General features: G+C 57.5%; 1 protein-coding gene across 1 annotated transcript in view; it reads left to right on the forward strand.

The window, feature by feature from the left end:
• Positions 1-832: 832 nt before the first annotated feature.
• The window catches only part of SORCS2 (sortilin related VPS10 domain containing receptor 2), a 476,773-nt gene continuing 456,975 nt past the window's right edge, over positions 833-20,630 (forward strand). The window contains exon 1 of the mRNA XM_060011880.1: positions 833-1,309. Coding sequence (XP_059867863.1) covers positions 833-1,309 — 477 coding nt within the window. The remainder of the gene's footprint in view (positions 1,310-20,630) is intronic.

Here is a 20,630-nt window from a genome sequence, read left to right on the forward strand (position 1 = left end):
TTGTCCCACACCCTCTCCTCACCCAGGCGTCTGTCCTTATGTTCAGGGACTGCCCCCTTGGTGGCCCCCGGGGTTGGGACATAAAGCCACTGTCTGCAAGTCCTGAAGCCTAAGCCACAGGAGTGGCTGCACCTGTAGGTCATCTGGAAGCTGCCTTAGCGTCTTCGCAGGGCCCTCCGGCTGCCTAGAAGGTCTTCTCCTCACCCTCAAGGAGCTAGGTCCTGTCTCCACTGTTACTCCTTCAGAGGCTCCTTCCGGAGACTACCTCCCCACTTACGGTCTGGCTTCATTCTGGTTCTCTGGGGTGATTTTGTCCGTGAACGTGTCCACTTAGGTGTGGTCTTTCTCCCACATTAGACTCTCAGCAGTGGGAACAGGCACCTGGCTGTGTTTACCTCTGTGTCCCCACTGCCTGGAACTCTGCTGGCCCAGAGTAAGTGGTCAGTAAATACAAGAAGAAAAGGCGGAAGGAAGGCAAGAGGGCGGGAGAGGAGGGAAGGAGTAAGGAAGGAGCAAGGAAGGGAGGAGAGGGGTCTGTGGCCTGTGGCCCTGGAGGGTGGCGGCCTGCTCCAGGACCTCCAGCCCCTGGTTCCTGAGCGGCTGGCGCTCGCACGGGCGGGCACGGAGCCGGCCGGCAGGTGGCGGTGCGCCCTCGGCTGCGCGGGTGGCGGCGGCGGAGCGGCGAGTCCCCTCCTCCCGCCGGCTCCCTCCCCTCTACGGCTCCTTTCTCTGAGCTCTCGCTCGCGCTCCCCAGCGCTCTCCGCACTCCCGGCCGCGGTCTCCCTTGCCCGCGCCGCCCCGCCGCCGGCCCCGCCGCCGCCCCTCGGCGACCATGGCGCACCGGGGACCCCCGCGCGCCCCGAAGGGCCCCGGCCCCGCCGCCCGAGCCCCTAGCCCCCGGGCGCCGCCGCCGCCGCGCTCGCCGCGCTCGCGGCCGCTCCTGCTGCTGCTGCTACTGCTGCTGGCCGCCTGCGGGGCGGCGGGGCGCTCCCCCGAGTCCTGGCGCCTGGGTCCCCGCGCCCGGCTGACCCGGGCGCCGCCAAGCCCGCCTGCGGGGCGCGCGCTGCCCGGCGGCGGCGAGGACCGGCAGGCGCGTGGCGCGGAACCCGGCGCCCCGGGTCCCGGTCAGGCTCCGGGTCCCGGCGAGGACGGCGCCCCCGCCACGGGCCAGGGGCGCTGGGCACGGGCGGCTCCGGTGGCCGGAGCGGCTTCGCAAGCGCAGGTCTCACTCATCAGCACGTCGTTCGTGCTCAAGGGGGACGCGACGCACAACCAGGCGATGGTGCACTGGACGGGCGAGAACAGCAGCGTAAGTGACCTCCGCGCGTCCCCCCGGGCCCTGCCCCGGACACCTCGGAGCCCCCACTTCCGGACGGCCCCGCGGTCACCCTGGGCATTCTCGGAGACTTGGGGACGAGAGTCACCTCGGCGGCGCCCCTGCTGGCCCCTGGCCACTGGTTACTTGGGAACCAGATACGTGAGCGCCCTGCCTCACCTCGGGGGGCATTTCCGCTGATTTCCGGGACCCTGAGCCACCTCAGGGGCGGCCCCACTGGCCTCCAGATCGCAGGTTGGGGGGTGGGTGTCTCCAGAGGTTTCGGGACCCCGGCCACCTTGGGGCGCCCCCAGGCCCTTTAAGATCATTCAGGACTCGGTGTTGCGCCTTTATCGCCTTCAGACTCCACCCGGTCCACCCAGCGTCGCTTTGGGATTTTTGGTTCCAGGACCCGCTCCACCCTGGTCTACCCGGGACCCCGCTCGTGGCACCTCCACGGGCTCTAGGACTTCCCCGGTCAGCCCGGCGTCCGATTCTGGGACCCTCGATTCTGGGGCCGCCGCTCTCCCCGCGTTCCCGTAGGGCGACCCGCGGCTGCCTTGAGGACCGGCCGCTGACGCACCTGGATGCGCCGGGATCTGCTTACTCGCGGGGCTGGGAGCGGAGGCCAGCTCCTTGCACTCCCTGCCCTCCCCCACCTTGGCCGCTACTTCGGCCTCGCTCCAGCTGGACACCCCTTGCCCTGCAAACACACTTCTGTTAAGGTCCTCTGGCGCCTCCTTCCACCAGCTCTGTGGGTCCTGCCCCCTCTTGGATCCCGCCTCCTCCTTTTTGGTGGTGTGTCCCGGGCATGGGGATACCCTCATATTCTTCCCCGGGGGGGGGGTGCCACAGGGTCGTTTCCCTCCCACCCCGCTCTATTCCCGCCGGAGCAGATAACCCGTGGTCATCTGTCTTGGGGTCACCTGTCGGCAGCCCCACGTGGATCATCTCTAGTTTTGGGAGAGGGAGTGGTGGAGGGAGGTGGCAGCTGTGTGTGCGCGCGAGGTTATGGGGAGAAGAGATGGGAGCCCCTCGTCACTCCTTTCCGTAAATGTCCACTCACTGTCCAGTGGCTGAGCCCCGACCCTTCTCCTTGACCAAGGCTTCCCAAAGTTCTGGGGAAGCCGCGCTGGGCCAGGGCCCCTGCGTCCATTGGGAGTGGAGGGGCGGGGATGCAGGTGCTTCTCTAGTCACCGCAGGGGTGTAGCCTGGGCTGGGCGGCACTTTTACCCACCTCCTCTGTCTAGCCCCGCTGGCTGGGGAACTCTGCGGGAGAAGGGAGGGGCTGGTGGATGCGCTTCTTGGGGCAGGGGCGGCACTGGATGGGCCTGATTGGTCCAGAGCGCGGCGCCCTGCCGGACCCCCTCCCCAGCCAGCTTCTCACGCTTGTGCCGGGTCTCTGGTCCTTGGTCACCGTCTCCAGTCAGACTGGAAGCCCTGGGGGGAGGGGCGGGTCGGCGCTGACCCCCTGCGCTCCGCCGGCCAGCAGGGGGCAGGCAGAGCCCTGAGGGGCGGTGCTTTAGGGAGGGGAGCAGGCGCCCCTACCTCGAAGAGCCCTTGGGGGAACGTCCCCACGTACATCTGGAGAGAGGGGTCAGACCCCAGACGTGCAGCTGGATCCCGCCCTTCTTCCTTCCTTCCCAATACTCGGGAGCAAATCGTGTCCTATGTACCGTAAGCTGTAACTCAGGGACTGCAAGGTAACCTGGACACCAGTAACTCAAAGGAACCAGTAAGCATTAACAGTCAGACCAGTGGAGCCGGAACATCCAAACCAAGCCCCCTCCCCCCAGGTTGTTCCTCCAGAAGCTCACTCTTTTCAGCTTCGTGGTGGGGGGCGGTAGGGGTGAGAGAAGTTAGGGAGACCCAGAGGGGTGGAGAGCAGCCTCCCAGGTGGGACCAGCACCTTCAGGGCTCACTGACACCCAGCCCGCCCGCCCACCCCCATCCTGAGAGCACAGCTCCCCTGGAGAGGCTGAGGAGAGTCTGGGCCAGTGGGGCGGGGCCCTGGGGGCGGGGCCTGGCAGAGGAGCCCACCTGGCTTTGCTGCTTGGGGACAGTGGCTGAGCTGAGTGACTCCTGTGTGACTGTCTCCTGGCTGCTGGCAGCTGAATGCCTGGAGGGGGGGCTTGGGAGTGGGGAGTGGGAATGTGGGGAGGTGCTGACTTCTCTTTAGTGGGCGGTGGGAAGTCCAGATCCGGGGAGGAGCTTTGAGAGAGGCACTCTCCCCTGGCCTCTGGGAAATGGGGGGCCGGGGTGGCTGTGGAGAGCAGGGCGTGGCCTGGCACTCAGCAGACGGGAGGCGAAGCCCGAGTACTCATCACTGTTACCGGCTGTGGTTCTGGAGATGCTGACCTGGCGTTTGGCTCAAGCACCTCCCACTTCTCTTGCCAGCCCCGCCCCCCCCTCACCCATTCTCGGGCTTGGGAAGTCGGGGAGACGGGAGTTCTCGCTGGATAAGCGCATCATCCTTTGACTTGGGGAGCAGGTGATGCTTTAAGAGTTTCACTTGCCTGGGAAGAACTCAAGAGGAGTGAAAGCTGTAACCCAGAGCCAAGGAAAACCCTTTTTTCAAACCATTATTTTCTCAGCACTCCGCGCATGCGTTGCATTGTTTTCTCCGCATGTGAAGTGTCTCAGAAATGCGCTTCGGTCCCTCTGGCAGCCGCAGGGCTAAGGATTTTAGCCAGGATTCTGCACGTGGTTCACCTCCGCTTGAAAGCCCCATCTTTGAAAGCTAAAACGGAAAAGAAACTAACTTGAGGCTGATTTGCTGAGCAGAGTCTTTTAAAAATTTTATGTCATCTGATTTGCACAGGTATCCGAACCCAAGGAGCTACGCTCTGCAGATGTGCTCTACAAGAGCAGAGGTGGTGTTTGCTTTCCCATGTCAGGTGTTTTACAAAGTTAAAAAAAGCATGTGGAGAGGGATAGACTGTTTAAAATGGTGTTTTAGAGCATCTGCAGAAAGGAACGGCAGGATTCGAGCTTATTCCAGGACAGGCCCCGTCGCTGTAGCGCTGAGAACATATGTGCGTTTTCCTTCCAAAGGCTCGGTTTCTTCCCGCTCCCATGGAGATACAGAAGGGGACTAGCTTGGAAGTTCGAACACTGCCTTTCTGTCTGCCGTTTAGCTGTAGAAATGAATTGTTAGGTGTGAAATGAGTGTTTCATTGAAACCAACTGGTGTTACCTTCGATGGATCCAGAACGGGTCATGCACGGAGGCTCCAGGTTCTGGGTCTCCCGAGCTGCCCTCAGAGGCAGAGGTGTGATCTGGAGACAAGCATGGCAACGCAGGTCCCTGCCTCCGAGGTCAGGGCTTCATGCTACCCCAATGGGACGGTGCTGTGCCCTGTCCCAATTTTACCATTTCTGGGAAATCGCGTGCGCGTTATACTTAAGTACAGCTCGCCTGTACGCCTTCCCTCACGGCACTGGAACTTCAGTTTCGATGCGGCAGTGGACTAGAATGTGAGCTTCCCGCAGCCAGGCCCAGTTGGTTCAGTTTTGTTGCTGGTGGTCAGCAGATCGGCATGTCCCCCACCCCCGCTCCACATCTGCTCTGTGCTGTCCTGCAGGGTTGAGGATGTCGAGGGGAGCTGTATGCAGAGGTGATTCTGCCCTGACTATTCATGCTCTCTGCTCAGGGATCTTCAGGAACCTGCTATCTGTGCATATTTTATACCCAGAGAGCCAGAGCTCCAAGTCAGAAGCATGGAGCTTCTGAGGGTGTGAAATGGGTCCCACCTAACACAGATGTCAGGTTCCTTGAGGGCAGGTGTATTAGCCTCCACAGCAAAGTGCCACAGACTGGATGGCTTTAACAGCAGAATGCATTCTCCATTTTAGAGGCTGGATGTCCAAGATCAAGGGATCAGTAGGGTTGGTTCCTCCTGAGGCCTCTCTCTTTGGCCTATAGATGGCTGTCTTCTCTTTGTGTTTGTGTCCTAATCTCTTCTTATAAGGACACCAACCATATTGAATCAGGGCCCACTCCAGTGGCCTCATTTTACCCTAATCCCCTCTTTAAAGACCATATCTCCAAGTATAGTCACATCCTGAGGTCCTGGGGGTTAGGACTTAAATATGTGATTTGTGGGGGGCGGTGAGGGGGGCACAGTTCAGCTCGTAACAGCAGGGGAGGGGCCTCAATTACTTTTGCATCCCCTGAGCTTAACGCAGGGGAGCTCAGAGTAGTCCTGTGGGGAAAAAAGGGATGGATGTGAACAGTTGGGATACGAGGGGTGAGCACCATCTTCCCCAGTGGGGAAATCAGGGAAGACTGCATGGAAGAGGTGGCATCAGGGTGGACTTATGGGACGAGTAGGGGGAGTATATGGGAGATGGAGAGGAACATTCTGGGTGAGGAACTGCTTGAGCAAGGTCTGGGAGGTGGGAATCTGGGAGGTGGTCTGTGTCATACACGGAGACAGTGAATGCATTGTGCGTGGAGAGGAATCAGAGGAAAGAAGTTTGGAAGAAACTGGTTGAAGTGCACTCCTAATGGGTCCCAAATATGAGGCTGAACAGCCTAGCGTGGCAGTGCGGGGGGGGGGGGGGGTTACTGGTGCTTGAGCTTCAGCCTTCTTGGGCTTGTACCCGGCCCTGCTCCTCTCTGGCTCTGAGATTTGGGGTGGATGGACTGACCTCTCTGGGCCTCAGTGTCTTAGATTTGGGGGAAGTGAAGGCTCATAGGTCTGTCTGTGGTGCAGGTTCAGTAGGGTAATCCACGTAAAGTGCTCGGACAGGGTCTGGCCTGCAGCAGGTGCTCAGGGAGTGATAGCAGGGCTGGGCTGAGTTTCAACCAGTGACCCGGGGGCAGTGCGCAGGGTGGGCTTGGTGAGGGGCCGTGGAGGTGAGACCTGTACAGAGACTCGGGGAGGAGGCTGCTGTGACGGTGAGGCCTGGCCCAGGGCCCTGGAGGGGGCCGAGGGAGGGAAGAGCAGGTCTGAGAAAGGGTTCAGGTGAGGATGGACGGGACGTGGCTCCCCAACCCCCCACAGAGGCCTCATGGCTCACGGCCAGGCTCCAGCGTCCAGAGACCATGAAGGCCTTCGTGGAAAGCCCTTCGGGTTCTTGAGTGAATCCAGCGACAAAGCTGATTTGTAGCCTTGAGTCTGACGGCTGTGGTTTCGTGGTGACGGCTCCGCTCCGCTCTTGTGGGCGGGCTTGGTGGCTCCAAGTCTGCTGAACTTTCCGTGAGAAATTTCGGGATTCCAGACCAGCACAGTGCGGGCCTCCCGGCGTTTTGGGGTGGGGACTCCCTTGGACAGAGCGGTCCGGTTCATGGGTGGCTGAGTTGTGACTGCTCAGTGCGTGGCTGTGGGCCTCTGCCCCCAGATGAAGCACTTCTCTGTCGTGGCAGCTTCACCAAGGGCGGCCAGTGGCCACCCAGAGACGGACAGAGGCAGACAGAGGTCACGGGATGCTGTGACCAGCACTGAGTGCCTGTCACATTTGTTGTCAGGAAGCCAGCTGTGCCACCTGTCGGGGACCCTGGGCCTGGCGGCTGGACCAAGAGTGATGAGAGAGTGAGGGCAGCCTGTGTTGTGGGATGGGTGTCGCTCAGTGGACACGTATGCTTGGTGGGCAGAGCCTGGGGAAGTCCTGGCATGCAAGGCAGCAGTGTTGTACTTGGGGGTATGCTTGCCCTGTGCCTGGGACCACCTAGGGTCTTCTGCATTCTGTCTGTGCCTGGAGAGATCACACAAAGTTTGAGAGCCCCAGGTGAGAAGAGACCTCATAGTAGCCTTCAGAGCAGCTGCTTTCTAAGAGGGTCTGTTAGGTGCCGGGGTACAGTGACAAGCAAAATCACTCATGGCCCCTGTCCTGGCAGGACATTGGGACTGGACAGGAGTTCATTACAGAATTCTGGTGCTTTAAGGATCTGTGCTGGGGAGGTCAGGGAGGACTTCCTGGAGGAGGTGATGATCGAGCAGCTCTGAAGGGTGGGTAGAGTCAGTGTCACCTGGGCTGAGGAGGATGTTGCGATGGTGAGACTGTGCAGGCTGAGGGAGAGGCCCGGGGTCCTGAAGACCCCGGAGCACCAGGCAGAGAAAGAACAGGTCCGTCAATCAAGAAGCTTTTGGCTCAAAGGCATCAAAACAGCCCTGTTAATAACGTTCCCGAACACATTGCACAGATCTACGTTTACTTTAATGAAGTGGCTATTTAATTTGTGGTTGCATGAGGGTTCCTGAGAGTGTTTTAAAGAGGTCATAAATTAACTTGATTCTTCTGCACGCCCCTTCAGATTAGAAGGCAGCCCAGTGCTTGCATTAGGCCTTCTTTGGAGCTCCTGTTGTTTTAACATGTTACTTTATTATAATTTGTCAGAGGCAGGCTAAGCCCCCAAGGATGACACCGTGGGAGTGCAGAGCTGGAGCCATGAGAACATGCGCTGGCGACACGCTGAGCATCCCTGAGCGTTTCCATTTCAGGAAGACCCGGAGGGCGAGCTTGTAAACTGCCTTCTGTTTGGGAGCTTCCTCACTTTTCTTTTTTTTTTTTTTTAGCATCCGAAGAGTGAGTTATTTATAGATTCTTACCAATAGCCCGTTTCGCCCTCGCGCTCCTAATTCCCGAGTTTGCATGGGTGCTTTATGGAGCACGGAGGGATGTGATGACCCGTGAAGCCAGCTGTTACTGCAGCCCTGTTCCTGGCCAGCGTGTGCCCAGGTGTGGAAGCTCAGGGAGCAGGGGAACTCTGGCTCTCATCGTGGTCACGACAAGGTCTCCATCCCAGTATCTGGAGGGTGAAGCATGCGTGTGGGTCTGTCCCCAGCCTGCTCTTGCCTGTGGAGCCCTTTGAAAGCCTCATTCGGGGCGTGAGCTTGGATGCTGGGCATAGAACCGCCATGGAAACACGCACCCGTGGCCCTTCCGGTTCTGTCCAGTGGATGGTGGGGATGGCGAAGGCCCCGCTTCTGCCCCACGCGGGTTCCCACGGTGCAGCCGTCCCTCCGGTGGGTTGCAGAGCACAGACTCTCGCAACCTGTTCCCAGTTGCGCTGTGAGCTGGCGACTGACAGCCCACTGAGGGCAGCAACAAAACCATTTCTACTCCAGCCCCGTGATTCCAGGACACTTCCCAGAGCACACAGTGTGCACATCATCTTTGTCCCGCATAAGCTCTGTTTGTTGTTTTAAACGTTTAATAGGAGTACTTGAATGTGAGCTGTCACTGGAGAACCGGAAAGAAGAAAAAATTAAGACTCCGCTGTTCTTTTGAGGTGGAAAAGTTCCTTCTTATTTTGCATCTCTGCAGTAGTCAAGTTGCTGCATTTGCACAGAAAATTACAATCATTTAATTAGTTTCTTCTCACACCAGCTCGAAGATCTTAAAATAACAGCACCCTCCTTCCTTCGTGATTTTCTTGCAAAAGCAGATCATTTCCCGCAATGTTGAGCTCGCCTTGACTCCGACAGGGCACATCTCTTGCATGACGCCGTTTCCTGATGCTCAGAGATAAATTAAGTTCAAATTAAAGTAAGAAAAGAGCCAGGCCGAGTGTGGCTGCTTCTCTTCAGATCACTTTTAATTCAGAAAGGGCTCTTTATGAGTTTTCTGTGCTGCGCATAATTCTGAGGCGTCAGAGGTAGAGATACCATCTTCCAGGCCTTAGCTGGAGAGATGGCATTTAGGATCGCCTCCGTGCTTCTCCTTCGGAGGTAATTTTATCTTATAATAACAATTTCTCATTATTTACATATTGCTTCTGATTAGTAATAATGAAGTCAATAATCACAGTCCCCTTTTATGTGTCCATGGCTGTGCCGAGCACATCACAGGCATTAACTCATTTAGTCCTGGAGACAGTCCTAAAAAAATAGATACGATTATTATATTCATTTTACAGACGAGAAAAGAAAGGTTCACAGCATCCAGGGGACTGGCCCAAAGTCACACAGCTAAAAAGGGTCTGAGATGCGATTTCCTTCTTCACTCTTGAGCCTGAGTGCTATTTTTTTAAAAATAAATTTATTTATTTATTTGTTTTTGGCTGCGTTGGGTCTTCGTTGCTGCGTGTGGGCTTTTCTTTAGTTGTGGCGAGTGGGAGCGACTCTTCGTTGTGGTGTGCGGCCTTCTCATTGCGGTGGCTTCTCTTGTTGCGGAGCACGGGCCCTAGGCACGCGGGCTTCAGTAGTTGTGGCACGCGGGCTCAGTAGTTGTGGCTCGCGGGCTCTAGAGCGCAGGCTCAGTAGTAACAGCGCGCGGGCTTAGTTGCTCTGCGACATGTAGGATCTTCCCGGACCAGGGCTCGAACCCGTGTCCCCTGCGTTGGCAGGCGGATTCTCAACCACTGTGCCACCAGGGAAGTCCCTGAGTGCTATTTTTTTAGTGCAAGAAATATTTCTACTCTTTTTTCTTTATTGTTATTTTTTAATGGTGATAAAATACAGGTAAAATCTACCCTCTTAACCAATTTAAGTGCACAGTTGAGTGGCGTGAAGTACATTCACATTGTTACGCAACCGTCACCACCATCCACCTCCAGAACTTTTTCATCTTCCCAGATGGAAACTCTGTCCCCGTTAAACACTAGCCCCCCATCGCCTCCTGTCTCCCCCTTTCCCTGCAAACCACCATTCTACTTCCGTTTGTGAATTTGGCTGTTTTTTCTAGGGACCTTATATAAGTGGAGTGACACAGTGTTTATCCTTATGTGACGGGCTTACGTCACTGGGCATGATGTCCTCGAGGTTCATCCAAGTTGTAGCCTGTGTCAGAATTTCCTTCCTTTTTGAAGCTGAATCATATTTCACTGTGTGGATGGACCACATTTGTTTTCTTGTTCATTCATCCGTGGACCCTTGGGCTGCTCCCATCTCTGGGCTAGAGTGAGCAACGCTGCTGTGGACATTGGGGTACAAATGTCTGTTCAAACCCCTGCTTTCTCTTCTTCTGGCTGTATACTCAGAAGTGGGATTGCAGAATTCTGTGTTAGTTTTTGGATTGAGCCTGAGGTCTTAACTACAGCAGACATCGTTCTTGTGTCTGCTTTGAGTTTTTGCCCACTTGCTAATTAGTTGCGTGGTTGCAATCCCCAAAGAAATCTGTCACCCTGTGGTGACAGATTTGGGGGATTTGGGGGAGAGATATTCACAGCACTAAGGGCCATCCCATACCTGGAAAGGACACAGCAGGGAGACAGTACAGTGGGTGGGAGTGGTGCTGTTTCTGGTTTCTTCTGATAACCCCCCATTCTGCTATGTGTGACCCAAGGGGAGGGGCTGTTGCTTGGAGCCCAGGACATCCAGATCTGTCAACGTTGGAAAGTCAGAAATAGGCTGACTGGTCTGGCGGTGGGGGGGCCTGCGGGGGGTAGGAAATGGTCCAGGGGGGCGTGGTCTGGAGCTCCTGCCGTTTGTATTTCAAGTTCACGTGCACTTCACTTCCTCCCTGCGTTTAGGCCCTTTTCCCTATTGACTAGCTCATTGACCAGTTAAATAATTCAATTTTCACTCGTAAAAATGAAGCGCTCAGTAAAAAATCTTACGTTTTTTTCAGTTTATTCCCATCGATACTGCTTAACCCCATCCAGGTTTATGTGCTGATTGATCACTTGACCGTGCAGGGGCTTCGGGGATTTTATTTAATTCCTGCAGCCGTTCTGTCTCAGTCGTTTGAGGCGGCTGCTGGGTGCCTTGCTGGGTGTCACACCACGGGCTGCCCCGGGACACACGCGGAGGGGCTTCCCGGCTCCAAGGACCCCCCCCCCCCCCCGCCCATCCTGGCACAGAGGTTCTCAGCTCTTTCTGTGCCATAGACTCTCCCCACCCCAAGTCTGGAGAAGCCCATGAAGTTTCTCAGAATGTAGTTTTTATAACCAGCATAACATAGAATAGATAGGATTAAAGGATGATTATTAAAAAATAAATGCTATGGCAATAAAGTTACCAGAATATTAAAGCTGATTTCTTTAGTAACACATCAACAAGAGTTAGCAGCAAGTGTGATAAGTACCACAGTTCTGAAGTTGTGATGGATGTAAACGATATTTCGGGGTCGGCAACAGCTGTGAGCGTGCCCGGGAAAACACCTGTGATTTCTGTTGGTGACAAAGTCCCAGGTACTAATGACAACATTGTGACTTGTTGCTTTATGATGAAGGAAACGCCCAATTTCAGTCGGAGTTGATGAAAATAAACCCAGTTCTTGTTTCTCCACCCAAGTTCATGGGCCCCTGGATTCTGTGGTCCCAGCAGAGCTGGCGGGGAATCACAGGTGAGTAGAAGTGAAGTGAATAGAAGTGAAGAAGCCAGGTAGGACGTGGCTCCTGGGAAAGAGAGGGGACAGACGGACCCCGTGGGGATGATTCTCTTCTCCGCCACCCCCCACCCCAGTGCCTGCTCCCAGTGTCCTGTCTCCCTCAGGCCCCTAAGGGTGTGGACCCCGCGAGGGCGGAGCTTTGGTCTGTCTGTTCTCTGCTGTCTCCCAGTGCTAGGTGCTTAGCAGATGCTCAGTAAACATTGGCAACTGACCAGATGAGTAGGATAGGAGGGGCTCATTGGTCCTGAAGGGCTATGAGCTCAGAGGCCCGGCCCACCTCCTTCTCTGCTGAGGATCTGGGAAGGACCCCGTGGCCGGTGGGTGACAGAGCTGGCCTCCCTGTTCAGTTGCCTGCTCCCCCTGTGACCTCTGAAGCTCTGTAAAGCACTCATTTGTCCCCACCTGTGTTCAGTGAGGATCCTGAGCCTTCCCCGTAGGGAAGAGCCCTTTGGGGGAGAGGGAGAGACTGCTTCTTGCCCAAAGCTTTCTGCCCAGAAGCTTCGACTGGCAGCAGTGGCCGTGCAGCCAGGCCACGGCGCCCTGTGCCTCCCCCTGGCCGGGCCTCTGCCCTTCGGCTGGGGTGGCTCAGCCAGGAGCCAGGGTGCTCAGTGGGGAGGGAGCATCAGTCCCCAAATGAAGTTGGCGCTTTTAAATTGCTTCTCTGCTCCCAGCCTCATTTCATTCACATAAAACGTAACACAGCACCCAGGAGATGGTTGGCTCCGCTTTGCAGCAGATAAGCAACCCTGGGTGGGTTTAAACACGGAGGTGCTTTCCTGGAGGGCCATCTGGGGGAAACTGGGAAGGTCGGCTTTCTGATGGGTGTCTTTCTAAGTGTCACCCGCTTGGTCCCTCGTTCATTCATCCGTCCATCAGACCTGCATTGAGCGTTTCCTCTGGGCCAGCCTTACGGGGATAACTAGGTCCTGATATCAGCCCTGGGGTGGGGGAGCCCCCGAAAATCGTTTTGGTCCTCGTCACCTTCGTTCTGTGTTTGCCCGTGTCTTTTCTTTAAAGTCACATCAGCAAGTTATCTTTAAACAAATTATTTATTATTTGGCTGAGCCGGGTCTTAGCTGCGGCACATGGGATCTTCGTTGCCACGTGTGGGATCTTTAGTTGTGGCGTGGGGGATCTAGTTTCCTGAGCAGGGATCGAACCCAGGCCCCTTGCATTGGGAGCCCCCGGACCACCAGGGAAGTCCCAGCACGTTACCTTTTTAACGCTTGAGAAGGTGCCACCTTCGGAGGCTGTGGCTGCGTGCTCGCACCCTCCCCTTACTCCCTGGGGGGCTGAGGGATGTGTGGGCTCGGAGCTCACCCCAGCATCTGGCCAGGGCCCCGCTGACGTACGGGGGGTGGCGTGGCTCCATTTTCGTCCCATTTCCTGAGTAGTTTGCTAAAGCACAGCCAAGCCCAGCAGCGTGGGCTCCAGGAGCCCACTTTTAGAGGGAGGATTTCTCGTTGACGTCTGTTTTTTTTTTTTGCAAGTTTCCTGATACGAATTATCACCTGAAATGCTCACCTCCTAAGGTCAAGTCAGACTTTCTTTCCATCTCACGGAGCAGAGGCCTGGCAGGCAGCCAAGGGGAAACCCGAAACCCATGGCCTTACGGGCGGGCGGGGTCTGGAGGGAAGGGCCCTTTGGGACCTGCTTCCCCTAGATCCCGCAGCTTCCCCTGCCCCAGGGAGGGAGCCGGCCCTGCAGTCACATGTGCCTTCCCTGGCACAGAGGAGCAAGCAGACGGACCCTGGGTGCTGAGGTGGCCTTGCCCTGCCCTGCCTGACCTGGCACCTCGCTCTTCTGGGATGTGGAGACTTGGCCGACTTTGGTGCTGGCCACCTTGACCTCTGACCTGGGAGAAGGGTGGGGCTGGGGGCCATCCACATGGCACATGGGGGAAGGAAGCGGATTGCCCTCAGTTCTCCAGGGCTCCTGGGAGTCCTGTTTTCTGGAGCATATCCAAGCGACGCTGCCCACTGGAGTGATGGGGAATTATCGCCAGGGCAGGGGCTTGGTGGGAGGGGACCGGGGGCGGGGCTCTGGCTGAGGCTCCTGTCACGTGATGGGGCCCCAGCCCTGCCTGCCCTGTGCCCAGTGCAGAGCCCGTGCAGCGTTATCCCCTGAGCCCCACAGCCCGCGAGCAGGGCCCACGCAGCCTTTTATAAGGATGAGAGGCTGTGGCTCTGTCCCCTCTCTGCCTCAGTTGGGGCCGAGCAGGACCCGCGGGCCGGGATTGCCGTGCTCTGTCTCCCTCAGGGTCCCCGGGGTCCTCTGTGGGGATGAATCTTCTCTAGTCTCTTGGGTGAGCCTGCGGCCGTGCCCCGGTCTGGGTCTCGTGAGCACGGGAAGGAGCTCCGAGACGCTGGCTGGGTCTGCGAGCTGCCTGGCTCCCCTGCCCTGGCTTGGGATGGGCAGAGCCCGGAGGGTGGTCCTGTCTGCCTCACCCACCTGCCCCCGACCACACTCAGGCCCTCTTCACGCCCACTGCCCTCCACTGGGGTGTCCACTCTGCTCTGTCGCCTCTTGGCCACGTGTGGCCCCGGCCAGCTCCTGATCCCATGGACCTTTGTCTTTCTCATCCTAGAAGGGGTGACGAGGCCCGCTCGGGCCTTGCGGACCGAAGGCCGGTGCGTGCTAGGGCTCGGCTCCATGCTGGGCGGCCAGCTTCTGCTCGGCCCCTCCAGGCCACCTCATCCTTCTGGGCTTGGCTGGCCCGTCCTGGGGTGGGTGGGACGACCGGGGGTGGGGGGCCTGTGCGGACCATATGCCCCTGCTTGGTAGGAAGCCCTTGGACCTCCTCCACTGGAAGGTGGCCGCCGGCGGTGAGGCCGGCTGGAGGTGCCGGCACGTGCCCCTCTGCTGGGCTGCTGTGGGTAGGCTTGGTCCCCGATGGGTTGCACGTTTGGGTACGGGGCGGGCAGAGCTCCCTAACTGTGGCGGCTGGCCTGACGTGCACGTGATCCCAAACTCACAGGGCAGCGTTTCCAGTCTGGTGTTTCCCTCTTAACTCACCGCGATGCCATCTTCAGCTTGTTTTCAGCGTGATGGAGGAGGGCCGAGCTCCAGACGACCCCACTCACCAGCGAGTCCAGAGCTTTTGTTGATGCCCGTGGGGGCTTGGCTTGAGTTTGCATTTGCCCCAGAGCGTTTCAGAGAGGCTTTTGCAGTGGTTGATTGGTTCATCGATTCTGAGTTACGGGCCAGACCCTCTGCCAGGTGGAAGGGGTGACATGGCCAGGATGAAGCATGGTCCCTGCCTGGGGAGGGGGGCAGACAATGACCTGATGACCTGGGGACACAAGGGCAGGGGCAGGTGGGAGGGATGCTGTGGGGGAAGGCACAGGTGATGGGGGTCTCTAACTGGGGTAGGGGAAGCAAGGGCCCGATTGAGCTAGTGGTCAGGGAGGGGTCCCAAGGAGGGGGTGGCATTTCCAGGAGGTCTGGAGGGTGCCCTGGGCGGTGCTGTGCAGGGTTGCAGTGGGGAGCGCTCAGGGAAAGCAGCCAGGCTGCCCTTGTCCTTGGCGCTTCCTCCCTCCCTCTCTCTGTCCGACGTCCTCTCTGGACCTGGGGGTGCCTGGGATGGTGGCTGTGGTGCTCAGGGCCGCCTGTCCTCTCCCAGTCAAGACCCCACTGAGCCTGGCACCCCTCTTATTCCAGGAAGGGGATACAAGGATCTCCCACCTGCTGAGTGGCATCGGCCGTTCCTGAGCCTACGAGAGAGGCATTTTGGGGGAGGTGGTGGTGGCCTGCCAGCTGCCAGCACCTCGGTGCCCACAGGGCTCTTCCGGGAGCTCCCTCTGCTCCTCAGAACGCCTGAAAGTTTACAGCAGGGCTGAGTCAGGGCCACAAACTCACTGCAAGAAATTTCATGTGTCTGCATTTCTTTCTTGAAGTCAATAAATTCTGACTTTGAGTCTTCATCCTACTGCAGGGAACAAAACTTCCCCCTGAACGTCCCTTCCTGGAGAAATCTGGGAAGGCTTCCCAGAGGTGGCGGCCGGGAAAGGAGGGTGGGAGGAAGGAGGGCATCCAGGTAGTGGGAACAGCAGGGCAAAGGCTGGGCCCGTTGTTGCATCTTGGTGAGTTTGGGAATTTGGGGTGGGGTGGGGGAAGGAGAACCCAGAAGGGAGGGTCCCTGGGAGGAGCCAGGCGGTGACACTGGGACGGTCACTTACCTAACATTTGTCACGGTGCCTTTTATTTTTGTTTGTTTGTTTTTCATCTATGCTGTATCAAAGAAATCAAATAAAGTTCTCAGAATTTTAACAAAGACAACAGAAATTCTAACTAGTGAAAGCCCTCTTTGTTTTTTTTAATTAAAAATAAATTTTTAATTGAAATCTAGTTGATTTACAATGCTGTGTTACTTTCTGCTGTACAGCAAAGTGACTCAGTTATACACACAGAGACATTCTTTTTTATATTCTTTTCCATTATGGTTTATCACGGGATATTCAGTACAGCTCCCTGTGCGCTACAGCAGGACCTTGTTGTTTAGCCATTTTAAATGTAATTGTTTGCATCTATCACCCCCAAACTCCCAGTACCCCCCCCCCACAGCCTTGGCAACCACAGGTCTGTTGTCTATGTCTGTGAGTCTGTTTCTGTTTTGTAGATAGGTTACTTTGTATGTCACGGTGCCTTTTAGAAGACGTGGATCATCTTACCAAGTGCATACACGTCCCCAGATCGTCAGGAGGGAAGTGGGTGTGACGAGGTGGAGGGGGCCTGGGCGAGGGGCGAAGACTCTGTCAGCTAATCCTTAATCCCTTTTATTCTTGCTTCACCTGGAGGAAAATGTAATGTCCATTTTCTATAGCAGAGCAAGTATGTAATGAACGTTGTCTGGTGTCTGTTTCTGGCTAATTCTTTCAAGAACGTTCCCAGCAATATGTGTGGCTACATCTCCTTTAGTGCCCTGAATCTCCGTGGCTGCCCTGGTGGAGTTCCCGTCCCCCCAGTGGGGAGAGGAATTCTTGTGGAAGGAAGAGAAAGCACAGAGTGCAGGGGGCCCAGGAGTGAGATCTGGCTCCTGTCACTCGGCCCTCTGGGGTCTTCCTCTCCCCCAGCCTCTAATCGGCAGTACTGGTCACATCCTGTGTCCCCACCTGGTGTGTTTGGGCCGATTGGTCAGGTCTTCCTGGTTCGGTCTAAGGTTACAGGAGGGTGTGGTGTGTGTTCTTATTTCCTGCCATTCCCATGGCTTCTGTAAGGCTGTGCACAGAAGGGGGTGTGTGAAGCAAGATTCTTGGTCACAAGTCACAGAAACCCGACTCCAACTAGCCTGAGTGAAAAAGTGGACTCGTAGGCTCACAGGTCCAGAAAGTCCAGGGTTCTGGCCTCAGGTGTGGCTGGCTCCAGGGGCCCCAGGTGCAGTCTCTCAGCCTGTGTCCCTCAGCCTCTGTCCCTGTCCCTGGGCTCAGCTTCCCTGTGTGTTGGCCTCCTTCTCCGACAGCCCACCCGGGTCACGGCTCCCTGAGAACCTGAGGCTGGAGAATGCTGCCGTCCACCAGTCCTTCCCAGTGGAAGTCCAGAACAGAGACCCACTGGCCGGCATGGGTCACATGCCCACCCCGACCCGTCACCTCGGCCAGAGGGCTGATATGCTGATTGTCAGGCCAGGGCCCCAACCCTGGACCCACGCGCACTAGACCGAGAGCGTAGTTTTGGGTAGGACCCTGCAGAGGGCGTTGTCGTGAGTTGGGGGTCCAGCAGCAGTGTCGCGTCTCTCCCGGCTTTGTCGTTGGAGGGTCATCCTCCCACGTTGGGAGAATACCCATGGCCGCCGATGACACCCCCCTCCCTCCCCCAATGCCCTGCACTCCCAGAGGGGTCAGTTATGGGCTGCGTGATTTCCACATGGTCAAGGCCGAGACAGCCCCACACTTCTGCTTTTTATGGTGCGCTGAGCGGTGAAGCCCCAGGCCTGTCGGCTCTGCCAGGGGCCACGCCCGCGTCCACGTAGCTCAGAGCAGAGGAGACTCCTGATGTGTGGCACTCAGCGCATCTCACGGTGCCTGGATGCTCCTGTGCGGGCCACCTGTGCTGTCTTTTGGTCAGTGCACACCATAGGTCCACTGGGGCCTAGCGGCGGTGGCTGGACGTGGGGTGAAGTGCAGGGGGCAGCCAGTGCCACCCCGGGCAGGGGCGGGCGTGTCCTGGGACACGCGAGGTCTTGGCGCCCTGGACGTGGACCGCAGGACAGCCCAGGCAGGCTGGAGGCGGCCCTCTCAGATGGTGACACGGACAGAAGGCGGTCAGGGAAGTGGGCCGTGTCTGGTGTGGTCATCCTGGCCTGGAGCCGAGGGGCCCCACGCTTCCGTGATTTGAGTCTCTCCGTCCCTGTGCTGCCAAAATCTCAACCCAAAGAAGTCAGGAGCCGCTGAGTTCAAGCAGGGCTGTGGGTGTCGTAAGGCATCTCAGAGCCCCGTGGCCTTAGTTTACAGATGAGAAAACTGAGGCCCTGGGAAGTCGAGTGGTTTGCACAGAGTCCAAAGCTGCGGGTGGCAGAGTGGGGCTAGACCAGGTCTGCAGGGTCCCAGGCCAGGGCTCTTTCCAGATGGAGACCCAGAGGGCCTGGGGGTGGACCCTGGGAAAGGCTCTCAGATGCCCGAGCAGCCCTGGTTGAGCCTCCAGGGATTGGGGTGGCTGCAGCAGCCTCCCCAGCCTTTTATGTCCCGTCTCTACCCTGAGCTGCAGGGAGAAGCTCCCTGCGGTGAGCGAGCCGTGGGCAGGGCTTGGCTCCCCTCTGGCAGGAAGTCGGCTGCGACTCTTTGTTTTGGTGTCTTTGCCTCCAGTCTCCAGCCCTGGTGTCTGACAGGACTCGTGGGAGAAGGTGAATCACAGATGGGCCTCCGCTTGTCTCCGAGAAGGAAGTCAGCTTCTTCCACCGAAAGGACAGCTGTTGGGTGGGAAGGCCCTCGGGGCAGATTCATTCAGCAGATGCCACGTGGGCACCTACTGTGCACAGGATGGCTGCCAAGGAGGAGTCCCGGGGTGGACTCAGAGGCCACCGAGCCCCAGCTGGGATCTTTCCAGTGACGGGAGGCTCACCCCCTTCCCGGGACGGCACATTCCAGGGTGTCTGGGCTTGCTGGGAGCAGCTGAGGTCAGCACCGAGTTGAGGTTGTGTTAGAAGGCAGTGCTGCAGGCAGGGTGTGTCGTCCGGATGGGCGCGAAGGATGCCTGTCTTTGCTGGTTGGCTTTCTGGGCTGTGTGTCTTGTTGACCCGTGAACCTCAGGGAAAGCACGGTGACGAGCGGCACTGCTGAGTGGCCCCAGCTTTGCTGCCGGGTGATACATTAGGAAGCGGAGGCGAAGGCGAGATCGGCTTGCCTTGTCTTTGTGATGGTGAGCACCGCCACCAGTGGAAACCCAGCCCAGGACTGGTCCACCTGGGGCCGGCAATGGTGGACAGACGGGTGGGGTCTGCGGCTAGGGCCGTCCTCCCAAGGCCACGTTTCTCTGCACTGATTCCTCCTTTGGCTGCTGTCACAAACAACACAAACTTCGTGGCTGGGAACAGCACAGATGTATTTTCTTACAGTTCTGGAGGTCAGAAGTCCACCGTCAGTCTCACCGGGCTGCAGTCCAGTCCGCCTCCCTCTTACAAGGACCCTCGTGAGTACATTGAGTCCCCCTGGATAATCCAGGACCACCTGCTCACCTCAGGATCCCTCATCACATCTGCAGAGTCCCTTACGAGGTAGCATAGGTACCAGTTCTGGGCATTAGGACGTGGGCATCTCTGGGGGCTGTTATCAGCCTGTCACCACCCTCTTCTCTCACCAGCCTTGCCTGGCCTTTATGCCGCAGCTGCCACCGACTGTCCTCAGGTCCCTCCCTCCCCTGTCTCTTGGCCTTTGCCCCTGTGACCGCGCCTCCTCAACCTGGAACCTTCCAGCCTGGGCTCCTAACTGCTGGCCTCCCCTGCTTTGCCCCCGTCGGAGCCCCCACTCAAGACCATAATGTCGCGCCTTCTCTCGTCTCCCCGGGACCCCGTGGCCCCCGCAGCCTTGCAGGTGCCAGAGCCCTTGGGCACAGCGGGTCTCAGTGAATGTCTGTGGAACAGACGGGCGAGTGGAAGAGTCCGTAGTGAGTTGCAGGTAAATGAAGGTTATTTTTAAAGCACATTTAACCGACTTGGCTGCTTTTTGGCCTCGGGTCCGTCGTTCTGCCTGTAGACCTGCTTGGGGGTCCACGGGACAAACAGCCCCTACCAGGGGCCTGAATCTGCGTGCTTTTACTTAAGATGAAGGTTTTTAAGCCGCTTGGAGGTAAAATTTGGCCAACTTTGTTTTTTTTTTTTTTTAATTTGGCCGCCCTGCGCATCTTATGGGATCTTAGTTCCCTGACCAGGGATCGAACCGGCGTCCTCAGCGGTGAAAGCACGGAGTCCTGACCACTAGACCGCCAGGGAGGTCCCACGGCCAACTTTGAATGATATCGAATCAGCAAATATTTGTTGAACATTTGCGAACAGAAGGCGGATCCCTCGGGGTGGGTGAAAGGGTGTGGCCCTCATGCCCACAACCAAAGTGCCCAAGGCCTGTGCCCTCTGCTCTCAAGTTACTTATTATTTAGTTGTGTGCGGATGTGTGTGTGACAACGGTGCACAAATGGATGAAACGGAAGGGAGGTGGCGGGCAGCTCCTTCTGCAGGGCCGGGGTCTTGCATGGATGCCTGGATGTTAGGATGGCGAGGGTTGAGGGATCTGGGGGACAGTTGAGAGCCCTGGAGAGGGGACAGCTAAGCTGAGCTGGGGTCATGGTGAACTTGGGGAACAGGGTCCCAGGCCTGCGCCTTCCGCTGGTTATCTGTGACCTTGCGCGGACCATCGCACCCCTCGGTGGCCTGGCCGCCCCGCGTGTGACGCGGAGCTCTCCCTGCAGACCAGGGTGAATGGCCAGGGTGGGCTGAGCCACTGGATGGGCCAGGACTCAGGAGGGCCCCTCCAGAAGCAGAAGCTCAGTTTTGGAGGTTTGTGAGCTGTCGGACTTGGCTGAAGTAGAAGCTTGTGCTAAACAGTGAAAGA

This window comes from Delphinus delphis, chromosome 5 (assembly GCF_949987515.2).
Source record: "Delphinus delphis chromosome 5, mDelDel1.2, whole genome shotgun sequence".
NCBI lineage: Eukaryota > Metazoa > Chordata > Mammalia > Artiodactyla > Delphinidae > Delphinus > Delphinus delphis.